The sequence below is a fragment of the Heterodontus francisci genome, chromosome 8 (assembly GCF_036365525.1).
Source record: "Heterodontus francisci isolate sHetFra1 chromosome 8, sHetFra1.hap1, whole genome shotgun sequence".
Taxonomy (NCBI): Eukaryota; Metazoa; Chordata; class Chondrichthyes; order Heterodontiformes; family Heterodontidae; genus Heterodontus; species Heterodontus francisci.
The window spans coordinates 75,525,367-75,548,244 of record NC_090378.1 but is presented as its reverse complement, the minus strand read 5'-3'; the positions used below and the strand labels follow the sequence as shown (position 1 = coordinate 75,548,244).

The following is a 22,878-nucleotide window of genomic DNA, read 5'->3' as shown; positions in this document are numbered from 1 at the left end:
AAGCCAGGTTCCTGGAGGCGGCAGGGGTCAGTTTAGCTGCCTGCAGGTGGCCTTTCGGTGACAGACCGTGGGGGCCAGCGCTCCAGGCAGGCTTAAAGGCCCTCCCTGCCTGCCTGGATGCAGCAGTAGCCAAAGGCCGGCCTGTAGAGGGGCTCCCCCCAGCAGTGGTGGCCTGGCTGCAAAGGCCATTTTTAATTTGAAGTTTGAAAATTTTGAAGTGGCCCTCTCCCCCACTTACCTGCCATGGCATCCTGCTGCTGCTGTCAAGCTGAAAGTCTTCTGATTGGCCATCCAGCTTCAAAAGCCCACCCTCCATCTTTAATTGGATGGTGAGCCCGCCCTCTGGCCATTAATTGGCTGCTCCAGAGAAAATCACATTGAGTGACTGTTTCCAACATAGTGCAGGATTCTGACCATCATTTACTCTGATGGCAGGGTTCAGAAGCATGCAGGGAAAATCCTGCTCTGTGATTGCTCTCCGTTGGCTGCAAATCACTTCAGGATTCTCTTCAATTATCAAGTTTCCTGAAGCATACTGGCTGCTACCACTTTGGCAGACCTCTGAGTGATCAGACAATATGGGAAATCTACCTTACCCCCTCCAGCATCAATGGCCTTGTTTGAGGCAGGTCGAGGCTCTGCTCCTATAAGGCCAGACTGAAACTCTAGGCCAGGTTGGGATCTGCCAAGTGGGTCTTGAACTAATTTGTGAATGGAGAGAGTACAGAAGAGATTCATGAGAATGGCTCCAGGGATGAGGAATTTCAGTTATGAAGATAGATTGGAGAAGTTAGGGCTGTTTTCCTTGAAGAGAAGGGAGAGAGGTGATTTGATAGAGGTATTCAAAATCATGAGGGGTCTGGAGAGAGTGGACAGAGAGAAACTGTTGCCACTCCTATTTGGTAAGAGAAGCAAAAGTGACATGAGGAAACTCTTTTTCACGCAGCGAGCAGTTAAGATCTAGAATGCGCTGCCTGAGAAAGTGGTGGAGGCAGGTTCAATTGAAGCCTTCAAAAGAGAACTAGACAGTTATATGAAAAGAAAGAATGTGCAGGGTTATGGGGAGAAGGTAGTGGAATGGGACTGAGGGAACTGCTCTTTCAGAGAGCCAGTGTGGACACGATGGGCTGAATTGCCTCCTTCTGCGCTGTAATAGTTCTGTGATTCTATGCTAACCCCATTAACTGGCTGATTCTTTTTTTTTTAACCAGGCTCATCTCCTGACTGGTTACTGACTGTATGAACCCAAACTGCTAACTAAATGGTTCTGGGTTCCTATCCTGACTCATTGTCCCTCCCGCTACCATTCACTGACATCAGGCTGATTCATTAATTGACTGGTTCCTACACTTACTCCTGGCTCTGATTGGCCTCTGTGTAGCATTTACACAAAGGCAAGGCTGAGATCTGGTCTCAACCCACAATTTACCACAATATGGGATAGTTGCATCACTCCAATTCAGGGGCTCTTTGTGTAAAATTTCCTTGTATGCCATGGTGTAAATGACTGAGCTGAAAGCACTTACAATGAAAGTCAATCAACAAAAAATGAAAATAAACCTCCGTTCCTGCAACAATGCCAGTACATGAGCAAGAGTTGAGTTTTTATTTCCAAGTGAGCCCAAAGCATTAGTTTCTGGCAGGGAAAGAAGTTCCAGCCATCAGTTGGCAGTGCACAGTTTTTACAGTATGTCTTCTGCTGAAGAGTTGTGAATGGATCAGGCCTGGCTCTGGCTCAATGGGCTGACAGAGCAGGGATATAGGTGAAACAGAGCATCGTTTCGGAGATTGCACATTCCTGTCTACCAATGAGGTCTTCTCTCAGGAATGCTTCTGCAATTCAATACTGCATAGATTAAGCCACTCAAGGTCACAAGATGCAGACTGCATGCAATAAGACAACCACCAAGCTCGATTTATCTTCGGTCTCCCGGGTTCCTCAGGTCTATGTGCACATTTCAAAATTATCCACACATTCTGTCATTACCATCTTAGCTCAACACATGGTTTCTAGTAATACTGCAAATCTGATAGCATAAAATACTTTGATTATCTTTAGTCAGAACATAAGAAAGCTCTGATTGCTTGCCAAATTCCATTGCTGCAGATTTACTGATGAAAGGATACAGATGTTATCTGTATCAATATATAACTATAGCCTAAGTTAGGCTTCCCTGTCCATATTTAGTTATTCCATCAGCTCTCCCCCACCAAAGATATGACGCTGCTGTTAAACTGAGCTCATGTTAAGGACCTACTCTGTCTGTTTAACTCAGCAATAGTCTACCTTTTCCTATCTGATTCTCAGGTTTGAAACTCTTCTCACAATCTCAGTGCAAAAGATTGAAAACACCACAAATATTTATTTTTTAAAACTCCCTGCACTATTCACCATTTGGTGCTCCCAAAAATAGCTTTGTATTATAACCTTAATAATGCCCAGACCACAGCATTTCTTTTTATTTGTTCTTTGGATGTGGGTGTCACTGGCTAGGCCAGAATTTATTGCCCACCCCTAATTGCCTTGAGAAGGTGATGGTGAGCTGCCTTCTTGAACTACTGCAGTCCATGTGGGGTATGCACACCCACAGTGCTAATAGAGGAAATTCCAGGATTTTGACCGAGCAACAGTGAAGGAACGGCGGTATAGTTCCAAGTTAGCATGGTGTGTGGCTTGGAGGGGAACTTGTAGGTGGTGGTGTTCCCATGTATCTGCTGCCCTTGTCCTTCAAGGTGGTAGAAGTCGTGGGTTTGGAAGGTGCTGTCGAAAGAGCCTTGACAAGTTGCTGCAGCGCATCTTGCAATTGGTACACACTGCTGCCACTGTGTGCCAGTGGTCAAAGGAATGAATGTTTAAGGTGGTAAATGGGGTACCGATCAAGTGGGCTGCTTCGTTTTGGATTGTGTCAAGCTTCTTGAGTGTTGTTGGAGCTGCACCCAAACAGGCAAGTGAAGAGTATTCCATCACACTCACTTGTGCCTTGCAGATGGTGGACAGGCTTTGGGGAGTCAGGAGGTGAGTTACACACCGCAGAATACCCAGTCTCTGACCTGCTCTTGTAGCCACAGAATTTATGGGGGGAATTTTATGCTCTCCCCAGCGGCGAGTTTGGAGGCGGGGAGAGCGTATAATCGGATGGTGGAGGGTGGGGACCCTGCCAAAATGAAGTCCAGGGTGGGAAGGTCTGTCAACAGCCTTCCCACTCCATTGCCAATTGAGGCCCTTAAGTGGGTCATTAATGCCCAATTAAGGGACTCATCCACCACCGCCACAATTAGCCCAGCGGCGGGTGGGCCTGTCGCCCCACGGCAAGCACAGCAAAAAGAAACGTGCGTGTTGCTTTCTGGCTCCAGAGGCATGTGGAGGGCAGGGGATGGGGGGGGGTTCCTAGTTAAAAGGCATTTAGTACCTGAACAAGGGCCTGACATCAGGAGGGGGAGGACCGCTGAGAGCCACCCCCCTGCCCTTACTGCTGACCCCCCTACACCCCCTTCCACACCACTCCCATCCTGCAAGACCCCTCCCACCCTGACCTACCTGTGGCCTGGGTCCAGCACTGCTCCGAGGCCTTGGGTGGATGCTCCACCTGCAGCAGCCATCACCTTCACGCTGGCACTGCTCAGTTAAAGAGCTGCCAGCCTCTGATTGGCTGGCAGCTCTCAGAGGGCGGGACTTCCGTCACCAGTGCCCTTGAGCCTGTGGAAGGCCCCCCGCTGTCCACTTAAGTGCCCAACAGCCTCCCACAGAAGGGGCGACATAGGGTTCTTGCCGGCGATTTTGCCGAAGGTCAAGACCCCCGTCACCTGGATAAAATCCTGGCCTATATGGCTGGTGTAGTTAAGTTTCTAGTCAATAGTAACCCTCAGGATGTTGATAGTTGGGGATTCAGTGATGGTAATGCTATTGAATGTCAAGAGGAGATGGTTAGAAGAGACTTAGTAGTTGGCAGGAAAAAAGACAGAGGCGCAAGGGGAGAGCCAACTGTGCAACAGCCCCGACAAACAAATTTCTCTGCAGCACCTGTGGAAGAGCCTGTCACTCTAGAATTGGCCTTTATAGCCACTCCAGGCGCTGCTTCACAAACCACTGACCACCTCCAGGCGCGTATCCATTGTCTCTCGAGATAAGGAGGCCAAAGATGATGGTTAGAATCTCTGTTGATGGTCATTGCCTAGCACTTTTGTGGCCCTAATGTTACTTGCCACTTATCGGCCCAAGCCTGAATGTTGTCCAGGTCTGGTTGCATGCAGACACAGACTGCTTCGTTATCTAAGGAGTTACAAATGATACTGAATACTGTGCAATCATCAGTGAACTTCCGACTGTATGTCGGAGGGAAGGGCAATGATGAAGCCTTTGAAGATGTTGGGCCTTGGACACTACCCTGAGGAATGCCTGCAGTGATGTCCTGGAGCTGAGATGATTGGCCTCCAACAACCATAAGCATCTTCCTTTGTGCTAGATATGACTCCAACCAGTGGAGGTTTTTCCTCCGATTCCCATTGACTTCAATTTTGCTAGGGCTCCTTGATGCCACACTTGGTCAAATGCTCCCTTGATGTTAAGGACAGTCACTCTCACCTCACCTCTGGAGTTCAGCTCTTTTGTCCATGTTTGGACCAAGACTGTAATGAGGTTTGGACCTGAGTGCCATGGCGAAACCCAAACTGACCATTGGTGAGCAGGTTGTTGCTTAGTATGTGCCTCTTGATAGCACTGTCTATGACACCTTCCATCACTGATTGAGATTAGACTGATGGGGCATTAATTGGCTAGATTGGATTTGTTCTGCTTTTTCTGGAGCACAAGTTTTCAGTACTACAGCTAGGATGTTGTCAGGGCCCATAATCTTTGCTGTATCCAGTGCGTTCAGCCATTTCTTGATATCATGTGGAGTGAATCGAATTGTCGGAAGACTGGCATCTCACAGTGGGGACCTTAGCAGGAAGTTGAGATGGATCATCCACTTGGCATTGCTGGCTGAAGATGGTTGCAAGTACTTCAGCCTTGCCTTTTGCACGACATGCTTATTCAGCTATATCATTGCACATGTCTCTCAGCAAGAGGAACTAAAAGCAGGCTAAATGCCTGGTATGAGTATTTTCAGTCAGGTGAGGAAGAGGTGGTGGGGCAATTGAGGCAATTTCCCTGTCAGAGCTACATCATCTGAGATTCATTTATCAGACCCAGCAACTCTTAGAGGGTCAGCTCCCTCTTACTTAATACACAATGCAAAGTTCTTATCTGTTTTGTATGTACACCTTTAAGATGTGTGGCTACAAGATCATGTTAGCCATGATGTAATACACCACATGATTCTGAGAGCTTGACAGTCTTGAAGAAACACCTGTACAGTGAATATCTCAATGTACTAGCTGCTCTACCATTACTCAATAAAGAACCCACAATATTGCATTCCTGATCCCATCTGATGTGGTCCGTCTTTGTATACAGTCTATAGTAACACAGAGGTTCAAGGAACATGCAACATTATCAATCAATTCATAGAAATATATAAAACCAAACTACTTCTCACTCAGCACATGTGGGTCTGCAGACTTGTTTAACAACAGCCTACAGATGTAATAATACAAAGATTTAGCAATTAATTCTTAACTGTTTTAATACACAAAGTGTAGGCTTAATAAATGCAGAATACAACCAGTAACTTTGGATATGAGATTTATTCCAGTTTTAGAAAAGTCATTAGATTTGGGATCTTCTTTAGGAGAATAACCTTTTGTATTCTGCTGGTGCCTTTCCTGCTGAAACTTTTGTTCCGTCATAAAAATACCACTGTAATCATCAGGGCTATGTGCTTCGATACTGCAAAACTGGAAATATTCTCAACTTACATTTTGAATCAGTGTTTCGCCAATGAGCATCCCAAACACATCGGTAAAGGTGACAGGCTGCCCTGACCTCTTCTTCATCCACAGTGCCTCAACATAACGTTTGATCTTCTGGGGGGTCAGTAGGAACATCGGACTATAGCTGACATTTTCCATCAGCTCTTTGTTGATCTCACCAGGTCCTTTTTTTGGAAATTCAGGGTGAGAATACAATGTTGACATGTACCTGATTGAGAAGGGAAGATGTGTAAACAAAAGAATAATATCAATGCCTTTCAGTGTTGGCACTCTGCAAAGTGGCAATTCCCTCTCTGGCCCCATCCATCCCAAAGAAAGCAAATGGAAATAGATACCCAAGACTTTAAAAAAAAAAAAATTACTCAACATGTTACATCACGTAACATACTTCTGAGTTCCTGGGCTCTGGATCTTGGAGCAAATCTGAGGGATTTCCTGGGCAGTCAGTTGTTACAATGTGATTGGACTGCATTTCAAAACCCAAAAGTCTAAGAGAGCAGAATTAAAATGCTAAAATGCCAAAACCAGTGAAATGTTCTGTGTTTTCAGTTATATCTATACGAACGTTAATTATGCAAAAATACTGTTTTTAGGAAGAGGACTGTGTGCATGGGGCATAAATCACTGAAGTTCAGTACAGTAACAATAGTTTGGAAACCTCTGTCTTACTATTTTATACAAATCTATAAGATCACCTCTCAGATGCTTCCTTTCCAGGCTGAAAACCTGCACTTTGAGAACACTAGCAGTGCTTGTGTGGGTCTTCCAGAATATAAAAGTGCCTATATAGCCTATAGCTGTCTGGCCTATATAGCTCAGCATGGGTCCATAGGTCCAGCATCTCTGATATTTTGCCCAGTGGCCATTCTTTATTCATGACCCTGGACATTGAATGTTAATAGGCTTTTTGGCTGTGATGCTCATCACAGCTGAGTCCAATAATATCCACACGTTTCCAGTAGAGATGAAAGGATTGTGATTAGGAGGGTGGTCTTAGCTCATTTACATTAAGCCAAAAGTACCGTCTTCCATCAATGACCCTAAGATCAGCATTAAGAGATCAAATCTGGAGTCCATTTGATCTGTACAGCCGAAAATCACATTAGATGCTGTATTTACCTCTCAGCCACTGGGAGGGCCTTGAAATTTCTAACAGTTCACACAATGCAATTATATTCATGGGACAATGTCTAAGAAAGATTACTTGATGTTGAACTTACCAAGTGGAGCCTGAGAGTCCAGCGACATAGGTTGCACAGTCAAAAACTCCAGACTCCTTCAACGCCTTCATAACACCAGAAAACCCTATCATCGCTCTAAAGCCTCCTCCAGAACCCAGAATAGCTATAGTTGGCACCTGAAATACAATCGAAAAACTTCACACTCCAGAAGTTGTACTGGGTATAATTCTAGGCGGTTATCTTACAAAACAGAACCTACTTTAACAATATGATGAAACCACTGTACATCAGTAAGCTGCCGAGTTTTATACTGTGATTGAATACTGGTTATTCCACTTGTGATTTAATGTTCAATTTTGTGGTATTTGAATAAGAAGGGGGAAAATATTCAACTAAAGCCTTAATATCTCAGGACTGTGGGAGTGAAAGCATAACATTAAGTGTCAGCTGTGTCCTAGAGATAGGAGTCTCGCCTTGGAGTCAGAAAGTTGTGAGTTCGAATCCCACTCCACAGACTTGAGCATCTAATCCAGGCTGACATTTCAGTGCAGAACTGAGGGAGTACTGCACTGTTGAAGGTGCTACTTTTTGGGTAAGATGTTAAACTAAGGCCTTTTCTGCCCTCTCAGGTGGACCTAAAGATCCAATGGCACTATTCAAAGAAGAGCAGGCAGGTTTTCCCAGTGTCCTGGCCAATAGTTATCCCTCAACCAACATAACTAAAAAATAGACAACTTGGTCATTTATTTCATCACTGTTTTTGCGATGTGCTTTTATATAAATCAGCACTTCAGAATAATGACGATCTGTGAATTTCAAAGGCTTTCAGCTGAAATGTTCTGTAACACAGCTACTTTTTCTGTAAAAATATCACCACAAATGTAATGTGTTTCCAACATTCCAATAGTGACTAGATTTTAAATGTACTTAATTGGCTGCAAAGAGCTTTGTGAAGCTCTGGGTCCATTAAAGTTGCTATATAAATAGTCTTTTTTTCTTTTAAGAATCCTCATGGACCAGAAGCCTGGGATAGGATGCTGTTGTCAGGCTCCCACAACATGAAGCACACCAGAATAAAGATCTGTACAGGTAATAAAATATACCCATCCCATCAGCAGTTTGATAACCCCACCCTTATTCTCCATAATGAATGCCAATTCCCAGCCTAAGTGTCCCCAGTGCAGATGAGGTATGTGGAGTCCAGTGCCTTGAAGATCTCTAACAGGTTTATTAATAGCTAAATTAGTGTATACAATACAGAGCAAACTATGTACAGAACCTTTGTCTCGGGTGTTACAGTTGCAGAGTGACTATGGCTTCTAGTCACATGACTACAACCTGGTACTTAGCTCATTAGCATACTGAGTTCTTAAAGGGATATTACTCTTGAAGCAATCATACAACAGATGAATTCTCTATTAATAAACAGAATTCATCACATGCTAAGATTTTACCTCCCGTATTGATTGTGGTGCATTCATGGAATCCTTTGGACCCAAAAGGTTCTTAATTCCTTTTATGGCTTCTTCTCTTCTCTTCTGCCTGAATGATTTCTCCTCATCACAGAGTGCCATGCTGAATCTCAGATCAGCTGAAGAACTGAAAGGAAAATGGAGAGATTGCAATTAAATATGGTTACAAAAACCACAAGAGGATTGAGAGAGTTGCAGTACAATCTTTTCATTAACAGAATTGAAAGGGAAAAGCTCAAATGGCTCAAGTAGTCTTTCGACCCTGAAATTATATTACACCCTTCAAACTATAGGGGTTCAATTTCCTCTGACAGTAGCCTCATGAATGCATTTTCATAAAATTCTTTTGTAAGAAGAAATTAAGCCCCAAGCAGTTAAAAATGCTGAGTGGTCTCAACATTCTAAAAGGTACAACACCTATTGGGGCAAAGTGAACATGATGTCATGTTACCCAATGTTAAAGGGTCAGCTACAGCAATAATGAAATACCCAGCTTTGAAACCACACAGTGGGAAAAAAAAAGTTCAATGGGAAAGAACGTAGATAAGATTTGAAAAACATCAACAAGGTGATTGAAGAGAAATTAAATTAATTATCAAAGATTATGAAAAGAAATAGAAAGTATTCTACAGACAAATAAATAACAAAAGGAAAATCAAGATAGATAGGGCCACTAAGGGGTGCACATGATAAATTCCCAGTTAATTATAGTGAAATGGCTGAAATATCGAATAGTTATTTTGCAGCACTTTTTACCAGGAGAACTAACAAGGTGGGCATGATATTAGATGAAAAGACCAAGAGTGGTATCAAGACATTTAAGGTGGGGGGGGGGGGGGGGGGATAATTGATAAACTAGACAATCTTGAGAGGATAAAACCTTGGATTTGAATCGATTATACATGAGCATACTCAAAGAAGCTAAGGAAGACATAGCAGAGACACTAAAATTAATAGTGCCAGAGGACTGGTGAAACAGATACTGTTATTTCGATATTCAAAAAGGGAGACAGAATACATCCAGAGAACTATGGACCAGTTAGCTTAACTCTAGTGGTAGGGAAGATATTGGAATCTTTACTCAAAGATATAACAGAAAATCATATAGAAACCAAAAATAGCACAAATTTCAAAAGGGAAGACGAAAGGTCATCAACCTGAAACGTTAACTCTGTTTCTCTCTCCACAGATGCTGCCAGACCTGCTGAGTATTTCCAGCACTTTTTATTTTTATTTCAGATTTCCAGCAACCGCAGTATTTTGCTTTTATTTCAAAAGGGAAAGTCTTGCTTGGCCAACCTTATTGAATTTTCTGCAGAAGTAACAAAAACAATAGACAAGGGTACTGCATTGGATGTACTTTACGTGGGCTGGGATTTTACTAGCCCATTGAATATGAGCAGGGAGGTGGGAGGGGTGGGAAAATAGCAGCAAAAGACGTCAGGAAGGAAGCCCAATGTGTCGACAGCGCTAGGGGCTATTCCCAGCAGCGGGAACAGCCGCCTCTTTAAGTTAATTAATTGGCCTACTGATGGCCATTTTGCTGGGTGTTGGAATGGTCCCCTGCTGCGTGGGGAGTCTGTCAGCTGCATTAAGGTGGCCTCCTAGTGGCCTTCCGTTTGTGGGTTGGGGGGAGGGGATGAGGGGAAGAGAGGGCTTCCATTCTAGAGGCTCCATGGCCCCAGGAGGGGCACCCCAGCAGCAAAGCCTGTCCCCATGGCCCCGACACCAGTGCTGGAGGGTTCACCCTTCCGATCAATTGGACCTGCCTGCCTGGCCCATCAATAAATCTCCTACCAGCCCTTCGAGGGTGCCTCAAGATGGAGGAACTTCCTCCTTCTCCTTGCAGCCTCTGCAGTGGCCACTTCACTTGGTGGTGCTGCCGAGGCTGCAGAGCTGCAAGCCCTCTGACTGGCCTTTTAATTGGCTGCTGCCAGTAAGATTGCCACTGCGGTCCCGCTTTCTGCCCGCACAAGCTCAGGACCCATGTTTAGTCCTGAAGTCAGGACTCAGCCTGTGCTGCTAAGATCCCGGCCCTGGACTTTCAAAAGGCCTTTGCTAAAGTAATACACAGAAGACTCACGACTAAGCTCAGAGCACGTAGAGTCAGGGGCCAAATAGTCTCATGAGATGTGTGGTGATAGGACATAGGTTTGTGCCACTGTCTCAGGTTCAGTTTGAACCATCAGTTTTAACTGCATCATCTAAAGAGGGCACCGAGCCCTTAGCATGTTTCTGCTGAGAGCTTTAGGAGGAATCCAGTAGCTGAGCAATGCCCAGGCAATTATCATACACCTCCAAGTAGCCATCTCAAGAGCTGCATGGGTAGTGGTCTAAGAGCAGACTACCAGGACTGGCTTGATGTCAAGCACAGTGATACTCAAAGGGAAGAAAGAAGCAGAAATTAAAATATGATAGAGGAATAATTACAGGATGGTTTATAAAAGTCATAGGATAGAATATGGAGTTTTACAGGAGTTCTAGACCAGCAATATGTGACAGGATTATACACTCTCATGTGAATATAGCAAGATTTTACCCAAAAGTGCTGAAGTGATGGCCTAAAGCCAAACCAACAGAAAGAGTGAATAAAATTTTCAAAACTTCCCCAGCCCTGCAAGATTTAGGTTAGGAAACTTATAAACAATTGAAACATTTTCCTAATTGAGACACACCCAAAAATACCAGATTAATCTTTAGGTTTTAATAAAGCAAACAATTAATTTCTCCAGAAGAGGAAGGTTAACAAAATGCATTGAAAATAACTGGAACTGCTTCTAAAAATACACCGATTACAAGAATGTGAATGAGAGTTCAGATTGAAGACTGTGGGTGTGGTAGCTCAAACTACTTAAGAGGAGCAACGTAGATGTACAAAGCAATTTATCAGCCAGGTTTGGTTCAATTATTCAAAAGCTGACATGTTGGCTGCCACAGTAAGTTCACATAGACTTCAGTTGTGGGGCTATTTGGAATATAAATCTTATTTTCGAGAAAAATATACAATGTTGTCACAGCAGATTTGTGTATATTTCTTGAGCTGTATCGTGACAAGGTCCCCTATAAAGAGAACTTAACAAATTTGTGTGATCATCACTGAGAAGTATCCCTCATTACCACCCAGCAACATAAGAGTCTCTGTGGTTACAAAATTTTGATGCCATGGGTGCCGTTTTGGTTGAAACCGGTCATCCATGCTGCACATGCAAACTTTTGTTATTTTGCTGAGAGCATTAGGAGTGTGGTCCGGATTTATACAGAGTAGGCAGATCATGATATCAGTCAGTGTATAACATTGATTTGATTGTAGCAGTGCCATTTTCATCCTCAATGCTCTACCTAATGCCCTCTTTTAAAGGTGCACAGCTGAACATGCATTGAACAACAAGAAGGAGCCTCCACCAGCACTGCTTGAAGGGATCATCAACTACTTTCAGGCTAGTTGCTGACTGATTTCTACTGGCTCAGCTTGAGTTTGTAGAAGTGCTGCGAGTTTTCTAGTGCTGTTGAAAGTTGATGAAGTTGGCAGAGAGTGGGGTTGCATGTGGAGAAGGCCTTGCTTCTTACTTCAAGGTTTCTGGTCAGACCACTTGCTCCTAGTCATTGGTGCTGTAGTTACTATCTCCCTTGGCCTGCAGCATGACAGGGAGATTGAACAACACAGAGGAGGGCAAAGTGTTCACAGACAGAGGCAGAGGAGTGGGAGAAAGGCTCTCAGCAGATGGCCATATCCACCCAGGGTCTTCAGGGAGCATTTTTCTTACCTCAACCTCAGCGAGGGACAGTATGGATGATGTCTCCATTTTAAGAACGAGATGCTCATGGAAATCTGCTACCTCTTTCAGGCAGACCTTCAGCCTCACAGCAGGGTGAAGGTGGCACTGCCAGTGGCTGTGACAGTGACCATGGTCATGAATGTCTTCACATCGAGATCCTTCCAGGTTGAAGCAGGCGACAGCTCCAACATCTCGCATCAACTACTGTATAAGTGAGGTGACTGAAACTTTTTATGACAGGAGAGGGGGGTACATTGAGTTCTCTCTGACCAGAGAGAAGCAGGTGGAGCATGCACATGTCTACACCAGGATAGCAGGCTTCTCCATGGTGCAGGATGCCATTGACTGCACACACGGGGCTTTATGGGCAATACATCTAAATGCAGAGCTATACCGCAACCGATAAGGCTTCCACTCCCTGAATGTGCAGTTGGTGTGCGACCATGCTCAGCAAATCATGCAGGTGGATGTATCCTAGCAGCAGTCAAGATGCCGTTATTCTGTGCTAGTCCGCTGTTCCATCAGTATTTGAGCCACCATGTCAACATGGCTGCTGGACGACAAGGGCTATCTGCTGACTGCCTGGCTCATGACTCCGGTGCACAACCTAACCGCACATGGGCAGCATGCATACAATGAGAGCCAAGCTGCCACAAGAGACATTACTGAACAGACCACTGGGTTGGTCAAGTAACACTTCTGTTGCCTGGACTGATCTGGAGGAGCCATGCAGTACTCACCAGAGCACGTACCACAATTCATCTTGGTCTCTTATCATCCACAATCTTGTCATAAATGAGGGCACAGCCCTTGCTACTATGTATAAGGCAAGCAGTGGAAGAGAAAGAGGAGGAGGAAGAGGAAGAACAGGAGAAAGGGAGGAGGAAAACAACACATACCCTTTCCAGTCGGGCTTTGTGTGACTGGCTCATCCAACTGCTGTACCAGTGAACACAACACCAATTCTCCATTCAACAAAAGTCCCAAACCTCACCTTCCCTCTGTCACTGACCATCACAGCATCCTCTTGGCCATAATGCTGATATAAAAACCACCACAAAACAACCATTCCAAACCAACTTTATCATACAAACCATCCAATACTCCATCCAAAAGTCATCCAGTCACCCTTGTGCATTCCCTTAGTGTCAGTCTTTCGTGTGCCTTGGCCTGTCCTAGTGCTCCTGTGCAGTGTTACCCCAGTGGCTGTAGCATGGCTGCTGGAAGGCTGCTGATTTTCAGTGAGACACTGCAGATGGTCTCGAAGGACAACCTCAAGCAGCTCTGGTGCTAGAAGTCCTGGCTTCGGACTGCATCACCTCGACATGGGTGGCAGCAGTCTGGGCTGGCTGTCAGGCAACAGCAAGGGTGACAGAGTGACAGGGGAGGGAGAACGAATGCTGTTATCCTGAGCAAGGACAGCAGGTTCATGCTCCATGGAGCCACTGCCACTTCCCCAGAGAAGCCTCAGCAACCCTAGTAATCTGCTGGAGGATAGATTCCTGAACTGTTGAGACCCTGAAAGTCCCTATGAGCAATACCATCTACAACCATGATGGCAACAGTCTGAGCCTGTGTGGCACCAAGCTTAGCTTGCATGTTAACCAGCTGAGATTGTATGACTTTAATCTGAGCTTCCACTGCAGAACTCAAATTTTGAGTGGCCTCTGCTTATGCTGCAATGGATGCTGAGACACCGACCATCAGATACTGCATTATGGTTGGTTTGCAAGTGTTCTCATGGAGTTGGCTACCACTTCCACATTGGAAAGGATGGGCTCCAAGCTCTGTGCAATGCCCTGTGCCAGTCTCCAAGCTCTGTGCAATGCCCTGTGCCAGTTTCCTCCATGCTCCTTGACAGTAACAGCAGGCTTTCTGGCAAGCCTGCCAAAGCAGCAAGCATTTCATTGTGCCTTTTTCTGTGTGATGCCTCATCGAAATCCTCATCGGAGTCCTTTGCAGCAGAAGTTGTGTACGACATTGCCCTCCAGGGGACTGGCACCTGCACGATCTTTTCCCCCTTCCCTGGTTTCAGGGCACTTGCGTCCACTGAGTCACCACGTGCAGATTTCACCTCAATGTTACCTTATAAAGTATACACAGTATCAGTATCTGAGCTGGAGGCTGTGAGTGTGAGATCAAATGATACTGTTTCATCATCATCAATCTCTTATTCCTCTTGTACTTCAAGCTCCTGCACCGCTGCTTGACCAGGTGGCAGTTCTTGGTTATCTGAAAGGAGAAAGGCACAAGCATAGGGTTATGGTCAGGGATGTGAGGGGAAAAGAAGAGTGGTGCTTACACCATCTACAGCTTATAAATCAGGAGAGACTGTGGGATGAGGAGGAAATGGGAGTTGAGAAGGAGGATTAGATAGGAACACGCGATCATCTTCGATGATTTCATCCCCGCTGTTGACCAAGGCCTCAGTCATGGCCACTCTAATGATGGTGAGCACAGTCTCCTCCTGTGGGGCAAGATGATAAATCCTTGCCTGCTCCCCGCTGGCTAGTTTCTGCTGCTTGTAGTTGTGCGCTACTTGTCCAACAAAAGAGAGGGAAGTGTGTCAGTGCATGTGGTGCAATGGCTGGAATTTTGCGTGGAGGCGGAGACCCCGCCCACCGGCTTAAAAGTTGGTGGCGAGCTCACCTCCGCCGGGCCTGGAAGCCACACAGCGATTTTGCGTGGCCCAGGCCCTTAACTGGCCTTGGGAGGGACCTCTGATACCAAGAGCTGCAGGCCAATCAGCAGGCTGGCAGCTCTTCAGTCCTAGCAGCGTCACTGGGAGCAGTGGCCACTGCTGGTACTGCATCCAGCCAGAGGAGTGGCATGGAGACTGGCCCTGAAAAAGATAAGTGGGGTTTCGGGCCTTGCCGGGCTGGGCCCCGGCGAGGGGGTGTGGGTCAATCAGAAGGGCAGGGGGAGGTGCTTTAGCAGGTGCAGCCCTTTGTGGGGTACAGGGTGCCCGATCAGGAGGGTTCCCTCCACCCCCACCACTGCAAGGAGGCCGCCAAGTATTACTGGGAGACCTCCTCAGCTGTCGAAGCGCCCGCCCGCCGCTGGTAAAATATCAGCGGCGGCACGAGGAGGCCCTTAAGTGGCAATTAATTGGCCACTTTAGGGCCTCTATTGGCCTGGGGCGTAAAATTCTGGTCAATGTGTTTTGGTGGTGTGCCTGCCACAGTTGAATGGCTGGTAGTGTGTGCAAGCTGTGAGATTTGAAGCTTGCAGGAGTGCTAAGTGTGTGACGGTGAAGTGAGGCTATTAATATGATGTATGAGTCATTCTTAAGAGAAATTGCTGTTAGGTGAGTGAAGGAGGTGTAGTGAATGGAGTACTGTGTGAAACTCGTGTTTCAGTTGTAAGGATATGGCATTTAAGAAGCCTTCACTGACCTTGACCAACTGTGTGAGGTCATTGAATTTCTTTTGGTACCACCTCCTGGTCCTTGGGGCCAGACTGCTGGCATTGACAGCAATGGTTATCTGCTCCCACTGCCTTCACAGTGTCTGTCTGGAGTGTTTCCTGGTCCACCGTGGATACAGAACCTCTCTCCTCCTGTCCACCTCCAGCGTCAAGGCCTCTAATGCTCCTTGGAGAACCTTGGAGCACGCTCTCTACCCTGTTGCACCACATTTACTCTTCTTCCTGCTCAGCATGTCTTCCACAGCCACTTTCAGTACCTGCTGCAGCCAGAATGCACCTCCCCTTTAGGAGGTGCAGACTGGCTTTAGGTGATGCTAGCTTCGCACAAACCTAGGTCCCCTGATAAGTCGTCCAGCAACTTAACAGTGCATTTAGCACTGGGATGCACAAAGTTTGTGTGCTGCCTACATCAGAAGGAATGGGCATGGATTAATTGTTTATCACGATCTCCATGCCTGTTTTTGGGCCTTATCCAATTCTTGTCCTCTGTGCTTCTCCTATGTAAACATTGCACTGTATCTACACAATTTGGCCACAGGTTGCCTGTGGAATTAATTTGACAGACCAATCCCTGCCATTTCCTTGGAGAACTTCCTGTTTCACCTACTTCCGGTGAAGTTATGATGGTGAAACAGGAGCAACTCTTAAAAATTCCTAGCACAGGTTATTTTTTCTTCAACTCATTTTTTTTTGTCAGGTAAATAAAGTTTAAATGACTAAATCTGGGACTTAAATATTACCTTAAAAATTAATGTCTCGCTAAACCAAACTCTATTTGTTCCTACTAAATGATGTTTTTTCCACCTCCTGCTTTTTACATGGAGTACCACATCTCATTCTCTCTGCCTCACATGCCTGTTTCACATGGTCACAACAATGCACTCCCAACTTCCTCCCTTTCCCTACTCTCACTCTCCCTTTCACCCTAGAGTCAAATTCCATACTTCATTCCCTCCTTTAACTCCCTCACTCCTGCTATCTCCTGACCCCTTTCTCACATTCCTTTCCTCCCTTCCCTTCTCTTATCTCCCTCCTCCTCTATCTTTCCACATCCCTTATGCACCTTATCTCTCCCCATCTCCACACTACCATTTCCCCTCCCCTCCACATTGGTAGCTTCCATTATAAGGTGTGTCTCCAGGTGTGTCCATTCCTTGGACACAGAAAATCTTAAAATAAGGACAAAATGTATGACTTCAAAATGACGCCTGAATTAAGTCTGCTCACCCTGGTTAAATTATCCTGACCTCTATCCCCACTCCACTTTGACTTGTCTTCCCTTGTGCAGCACCACAGGAGATCAACTTGTATGATATATTGGCTCAGTTTTCTCAGCTGCCTCTCCTAAAGGCAAGCCTCAGTCCTGGATATTGTCCACAGCCCTTTAGCACCTGAATAACATGCTCAATCTTCACATGAGCCGACATTAGAATTAGAACATTACAGCGCAGTACAGGCCCTTCGGCCCTCGATGTTACGCCGACCTGTGAAACCATCTGACCTACACTATTCCATTTTCATCCATATATCTATCCAATGACCACTTAAATGCCCTTAAAGTTGGCGAGTCTACTACTGTTGCAGGCAGGGCGTTCCACGCCCCTACTACTCTCTGAGTAAAGAAACTACCTCTGACATCTGTCCTATATCTATCACCCCTCAACTTAAAGCTATGTCCCCTCGTGTTTGCCATCACCATCCGAGGAAAAAGACTCTCACTATCCACCCTATCCAACCCTCTGATTATCTTATATGTCTCTATTAAGTCACCTCTCCTCCTCCTTCTCTCCAACGAAAACCTCAAGTCCCTCAGCCTTTCCTCGTAAGACCTTCCCTCCATACCAGGCAACATCCTAGTAAATCTCCTCTGCACCCTTTCCATAGCTTCCACATCCTTCCTATAATGCGGTGACCAGAACTGCACGCAATACTCCAGGTGCGGTCTCACCAGAGTTTAGTACAGCTGCAGCATGACCTCATGGCTCCGAAACTCGATCCCCCTACTAATAAAAGCTAACACACCATATGCCTTCTTAACAGCCCTATTAACCTGGGTAGCAACCTTCAGGGATTTATGCACCTGGACACCAAGATCTCTCTGTTCATCTACACTACCAAGAATCTTCCCATTAGCCCAGTACTCTGCATTCCTGTTACTCCTTCCAAAGTGAATCACCTCGCACTTTTCCGCATTAAACTCCATATGCCATCTCTCAGCCCAGCTCTGCAGCCTATGTCCCTCTGTACCCTACAACATCCTTTGGCACTATCCACAACTCCACTGACCTTAGTGTCATCCGCAAATTTACTAACCCACCCTTCTACACCCTCTTCCAGGGCATTTATAAAAATGACAAACAGCAGTGGCCCCAAAACAGATCCTTGCGGTACACCACTAGTAACTAAACTCCAGGATGAACATTTGCCATCAACCACCACCCTCTGTCTTCTTTCAGCTAGCCAATTTCTGATCCAAAGCTCTAAATCACCTTCAACCCCATACTTCCATATTTTCTGCAATAGCCTACCGTGGGGAACCTTATCAAACGCCTTACTGAAATCCATATACACCACATCCACTGCTTTACCCTCATCCACCTGTTTGGTTACCTTCTCGAAAAACTCAATAAGGTTTGTGAGGCACGACCTACCCGTCACAAAACCGTGCTGACTATCGCTAATGAACTTATTCTTTTCAAGATGATTATAAATCCTATCTCTTATAACCTTTTCCAACATTTTACCCACAACCGAAGTAAGGCTCACAGGTCTATAATTACCAGGGCTGTCTCTACTCCCCTTCTTGAACAAGGGGACAACATTTGCTATCCTCCAGTCTTCCGGCACTATTCCTGTCGACAATGACGACATAAAGATCAAGGACAAAGGCTCTGCAATCTCCTCCCTAGCTTCCCAGAGAATCCTAGGATAAATCCCATCTGGCCCAGGGGATTTATCTATTTTCACACTTTCCAAAATTGCTAACACCTCCTCCTTGTGAACCTCAATCCCATCTAGCCTAGTAGCCTGAATCTCAGTATTCTCCTCGACAACATTTTCTTTCCCTACTGTAAATACTGACGCAAAATATTCATTTAACACTTCCCCTACCTCCTCTGATTCCACACACAACTTCCCACTACTATCCTTGATTGGCCCTAATCTAACTCTCGTCATTCTTTTATTCCTGATATACCTATAGAAAGCCTTAGGGTTTTCCCTGATCCTATCCGCCAATGACCTCGTGTCCTCTCCTTGCTCTTCTTAGCTCTCCCTTTAGATCCTTCCTGGCTAGCTTGTAACTCTCAAGCGCCCTAACTGAGCCTTCACATCTCATCCTAACATAAGCCTTCTTCTTCCTCTTGACAAGCGCTTCAACTTCTTTAGTAAACCACGGCTCCCTCGCTCAACAACTTCCTCCCTGCCTCACAGGTACATACTTATCAAGGACACGCAGTAGCTGCTCCTTGAATAAGCTCCACATTTCGATTGTTCCCATCCCCTGCAGTTTCCTTCCCCATCCTACGCATCCTAAATCTTGCCTAATCGCATCATAATTTCCTTTCCCCCAGCTATAATTTTTGCCCTGCGGTATATCCCTGTCACCGGACATGGTGAACATAAGAACAAAACAACAGAAGAAATAGGAGCAGGAGTAGGCCTTTTGGCCCATTGAGCCTGCTCCACCATTCAATAAGATTGCTGATCTGATTGTGGCCACAACTCCACTTCCTGCCTACCCCGCTGCCCTGCCGCCTCCCCCCCCCCCCACACCACCAATAACCTTCGACTCCCTTGTAGATCAAAAATCTGTCCAGCTCAGCCTTGAGTATATTCAATGGCCCATCCTCCACTGCTTTCTGGGGAAGAGAATTTCAAAGATTAACAATCCACAGGGAAGAAATATCTGCTCATCTCTGTCTTAAATGGGAGACCCCTTATTTTGAAACTATGCCCCCTAGTTCTAGATTCCCCCACGAGGGGAAACATCCTCTCAGCATCTATCCTGTTAAACCGCTTCAGAATCTTATATGTTTCAAAACGATCAGCTCTCACTCTTCTAAACTCCAACGAGTATAGGCCCAACCTGCTCAACCTTTTCTCGTAAGACAACACCTTCATCCCTGGAATCAACCGCAATAGGGCGGCACAGTGGCGCATTAGAGTGGCACAGTGGCGCAGTAGGGCGGCACAGTGGCGCAGTGGTTAGCACCGCAGCCTCACAGCTCCAGCGACCCAGGTTCGATTCTGGTTACTGCCTGTGCGGAGTTTGCAAGTTCTCCCTGTGACCGTGTGGGTTTTTGCCGGATGCTCCGGTTTCCTCCCACAGCCAAAGACCTGCAGGTTGATAGGTAAATTGGCCATTATAAATTGCCCCTAGTATAGGTAGGTGGTAGGGGAATTGAGGGAAGGTGGGGATGTGGTAGGAATATGGGATTAATGTAGGATTAGTATAAATGGGTGGTTGATGTTCGGCACAGACTCGGTGGGCCGAAGGGCCTGTTTCAGTGCTGCATCTCTAAATAAATAAATAAAAACCTAATGAACCTTCTCTGAACTGCCTCCAATGCAAGTATATCACTCCAGGTGTGGTCTCACCAATGCCCTGTACAACAGGTAATTCCATATTGTAAGAAGGTGGGTACATGGGATTGAGATCAAACATAAAAGGCAAGTTTATTATGTCTTAAAAGTCTTTCTCTGCTCTTTCAAAATACTTGCATCCTTCATAGAGCACGAGTTAGAATTTCCACAGGGGTTCCTCGATTGACTGCCGTAACTTTGGCAGAAACCATGGAGAAACGGCACAAATGACAATTTGCACCATTTTTCCAGAGTCTCTGCTGCTCTTCTGTTCAGGTTACAGCAGGAGATCAGGGATCCACCATGGAAATTACTGATATATATATTTAAAGCAATCACATCTAGTTTTCACATTCAATCACAAAGAGAGCTTGTCTGTAAACTTCAGTTTTATCAGGATACGTACCAAACTTCTAAATACATGTCCAAAAATACAGTGGTCACCTGGAAAAAATTAAATGAAGTGATTAGTATGGAGTCTGGAGTCAGAGGTGCAGCGTAACAATCACCTATAAGTGTCTGTGGCAACTGAGGTATACTGGGAACTGAAAGCCAACTGAGCAAAATCATAATTGTTTTAAAATTTTCTCCCCATCTGCTGATAGCTGTGGTTTCCAAACTGGGGCATAAACTGGGACAGCAAGTCCTGGCAGGCTATTCTACCACAGAATGCATCGGGGCATGCCCAATTACTCAACACTCACACATATGCACTTTTAGCAGAGTTATTCGGGAGTAATTGAAAGTGGGGACACTGGCTGATTTTTCATATCCATAGACCAGGCTGCTGAGGCCATCCTGTAGTGCCCTCTACTGCTGCTCCAGCTGAGATCTGCAAATCAGCAGAACAGGAATTGATCCCAGAAGCTTCCAGTTTTTACAACTTAAAGTTGCATGGAGCCAAATGGGCAATTAACAAAGTATTTAAAAAATGCCCTCCCACCATCCTCCCTCCCCGATCCTGGATGCAGATCCATCAAGAGCTGAAACCTTGACCAGATCAAACTGAGACAAGAAATAATTCACCAGCTCCACAGGTCTGTAAGAATAAGCTGCAACTGTGAAACAAGACTGAAGAATTAGTTATAATTACTTCTAATTATCGCGCAGAATTCTTATATGAGAGAGAGAGAGAGAGAGAGAGAGAGAGAGAGAGAGTGAGAGAGAGAGAGAGAGAGAGAGGTTAATTTGAGCTTCTCTCAAATATCTCCCAGCAACAGGATACATCCTGGCTTTGGCAAGAGACCTGGGATGCTGAATGCTGCCAGACCCAGAAAGTGACCTAAATTTTGGGTAACAACCAAATAAGTTTGCAGCACAGAAGGATGTCATTTGACCCTTTGTTTAAGTCTGTTCTTTTCCAGAGAAATCCAAAACTATTCTCAATGCCCTGCTCTCTTTCACTGCTTCAAATGCTTATCCAGTGTTTGCTTTTTTAAAAAATGCAACGGCCACTTGCCTCAACAAGCCCAAGGCAAAGCATTCCAATGTGCAACTCCGAGGAACATAATTTATAGTAACCTTTCAATTCACTTTCTTAATGGCAATTTTAAATCAAATATTTCATCACTGACTTCCCAATCAGATAAAACAGTCTCTTTCATCCTGTCAAAGTCCTTCATAATTTTAAAAACCTCCAATTAAATACCTAAGCCTTCGCTGCTCCAATGGAAATTGCCCCCGTATCCCAAGCCTCTCCTCAAAACTAAAGGTTTACATCTTGATATCAACTTTCTTAAATGAGACAGGAAGGAAACGTATTTTGGAAAAAGCAGGTAATAAATGATGAAAAGAAATGTTTTGTCATGGATGACAGATGACTGAAGGGATGCATCAATGAGCACTTGCAGATGAAGTGAATGCTTGCGGTTTCAGTTATAGCTTTTTTTTTGAGGAAAAATGATTGAAAAATGCTCTGATGTTCCTGGAGATCAGGTGGTTTCAGAGCTTATTCCAGCCAGAAATTCAAATAAGGCCACTTTGAAGGCAATTACCATATTTATTCAATACGTCGTCAACTGGTGTTTCTACGATTCAAAGTCTTACTCAGTACTGCCACATTCTTATTCCATTCTGTTACCAAGAAATAATAGACAATGATCAGCTAGTTTTCTCCTGAAGTTGGAGCTTCTCTTCCAACTTCACTCCTCTATTTTCTTTAAAATGCCTACAATGAAGACCACCACTGTAGCTGAGAAACACTGAGAAGGTAAAATACATCCAGAAGTAAGGGTTAGGCAACGTCAAGCTTAGCTTTAAAGACTTATGGATTATCGGAGTAAGGATAGTCTGAAAGGGGAATAGAATTCCATAGTTTTGAGTCCTGGGAAAGAAAAGGGTTAGACTGGTCCATTCCCTTCCCACTTTACAAATTGCTCTGCATGTACTGAATTCGTTGTAGAGAAGCTATATGAATGTCTTTTGGCAAAATTAAGTTCTCACAATTATAACTGTTAAATTGTTCACCCACATTTTGTCCATATGCTTTTTCCAATTCAAACTGTGCTTTACCTCCCTCAGACTCTTCATTATATTCATCTCCCCTCCTACTCTGAACCAAACGCTGAT

At 45.1% G+C, this 22,878-nt stretch overlaps 1 protein-coding gene across 1 annotated transcript in view; it reads right to left on the bottom strand.

The window, feature by feature from the left end:
• The window catches only part of LOC137372919 (cytosolic phospholipase A2-like), a 170,760-nt gene that overhangs the window by 62,757 nt on the left and 85,125 nt on the right, over nt 1-22,878 (bottom strand). Inside the window, exons 6-9 of the mRNA XM_068037390.1 lie at nt 20,717-20,754; nt 8,507-8,651; nt 7,092-7,228; nt 5,857-6,079 (exon numbers count right to left, since the gene is read on the bottom strand). Coding sequence (XP_067893491.1) covers nt 5,857-6,079; nt 7,092-7,228; nt 8,507-8,651; nt 20,717-20,754 — 543 coding nt within the window. The remainder of the gene's footprint in view (nt 1-5,856; nt 6,080-7,091; nt 7,229-8,506; nt 8,652-20,716; nt 20,755-22,878) is intronic.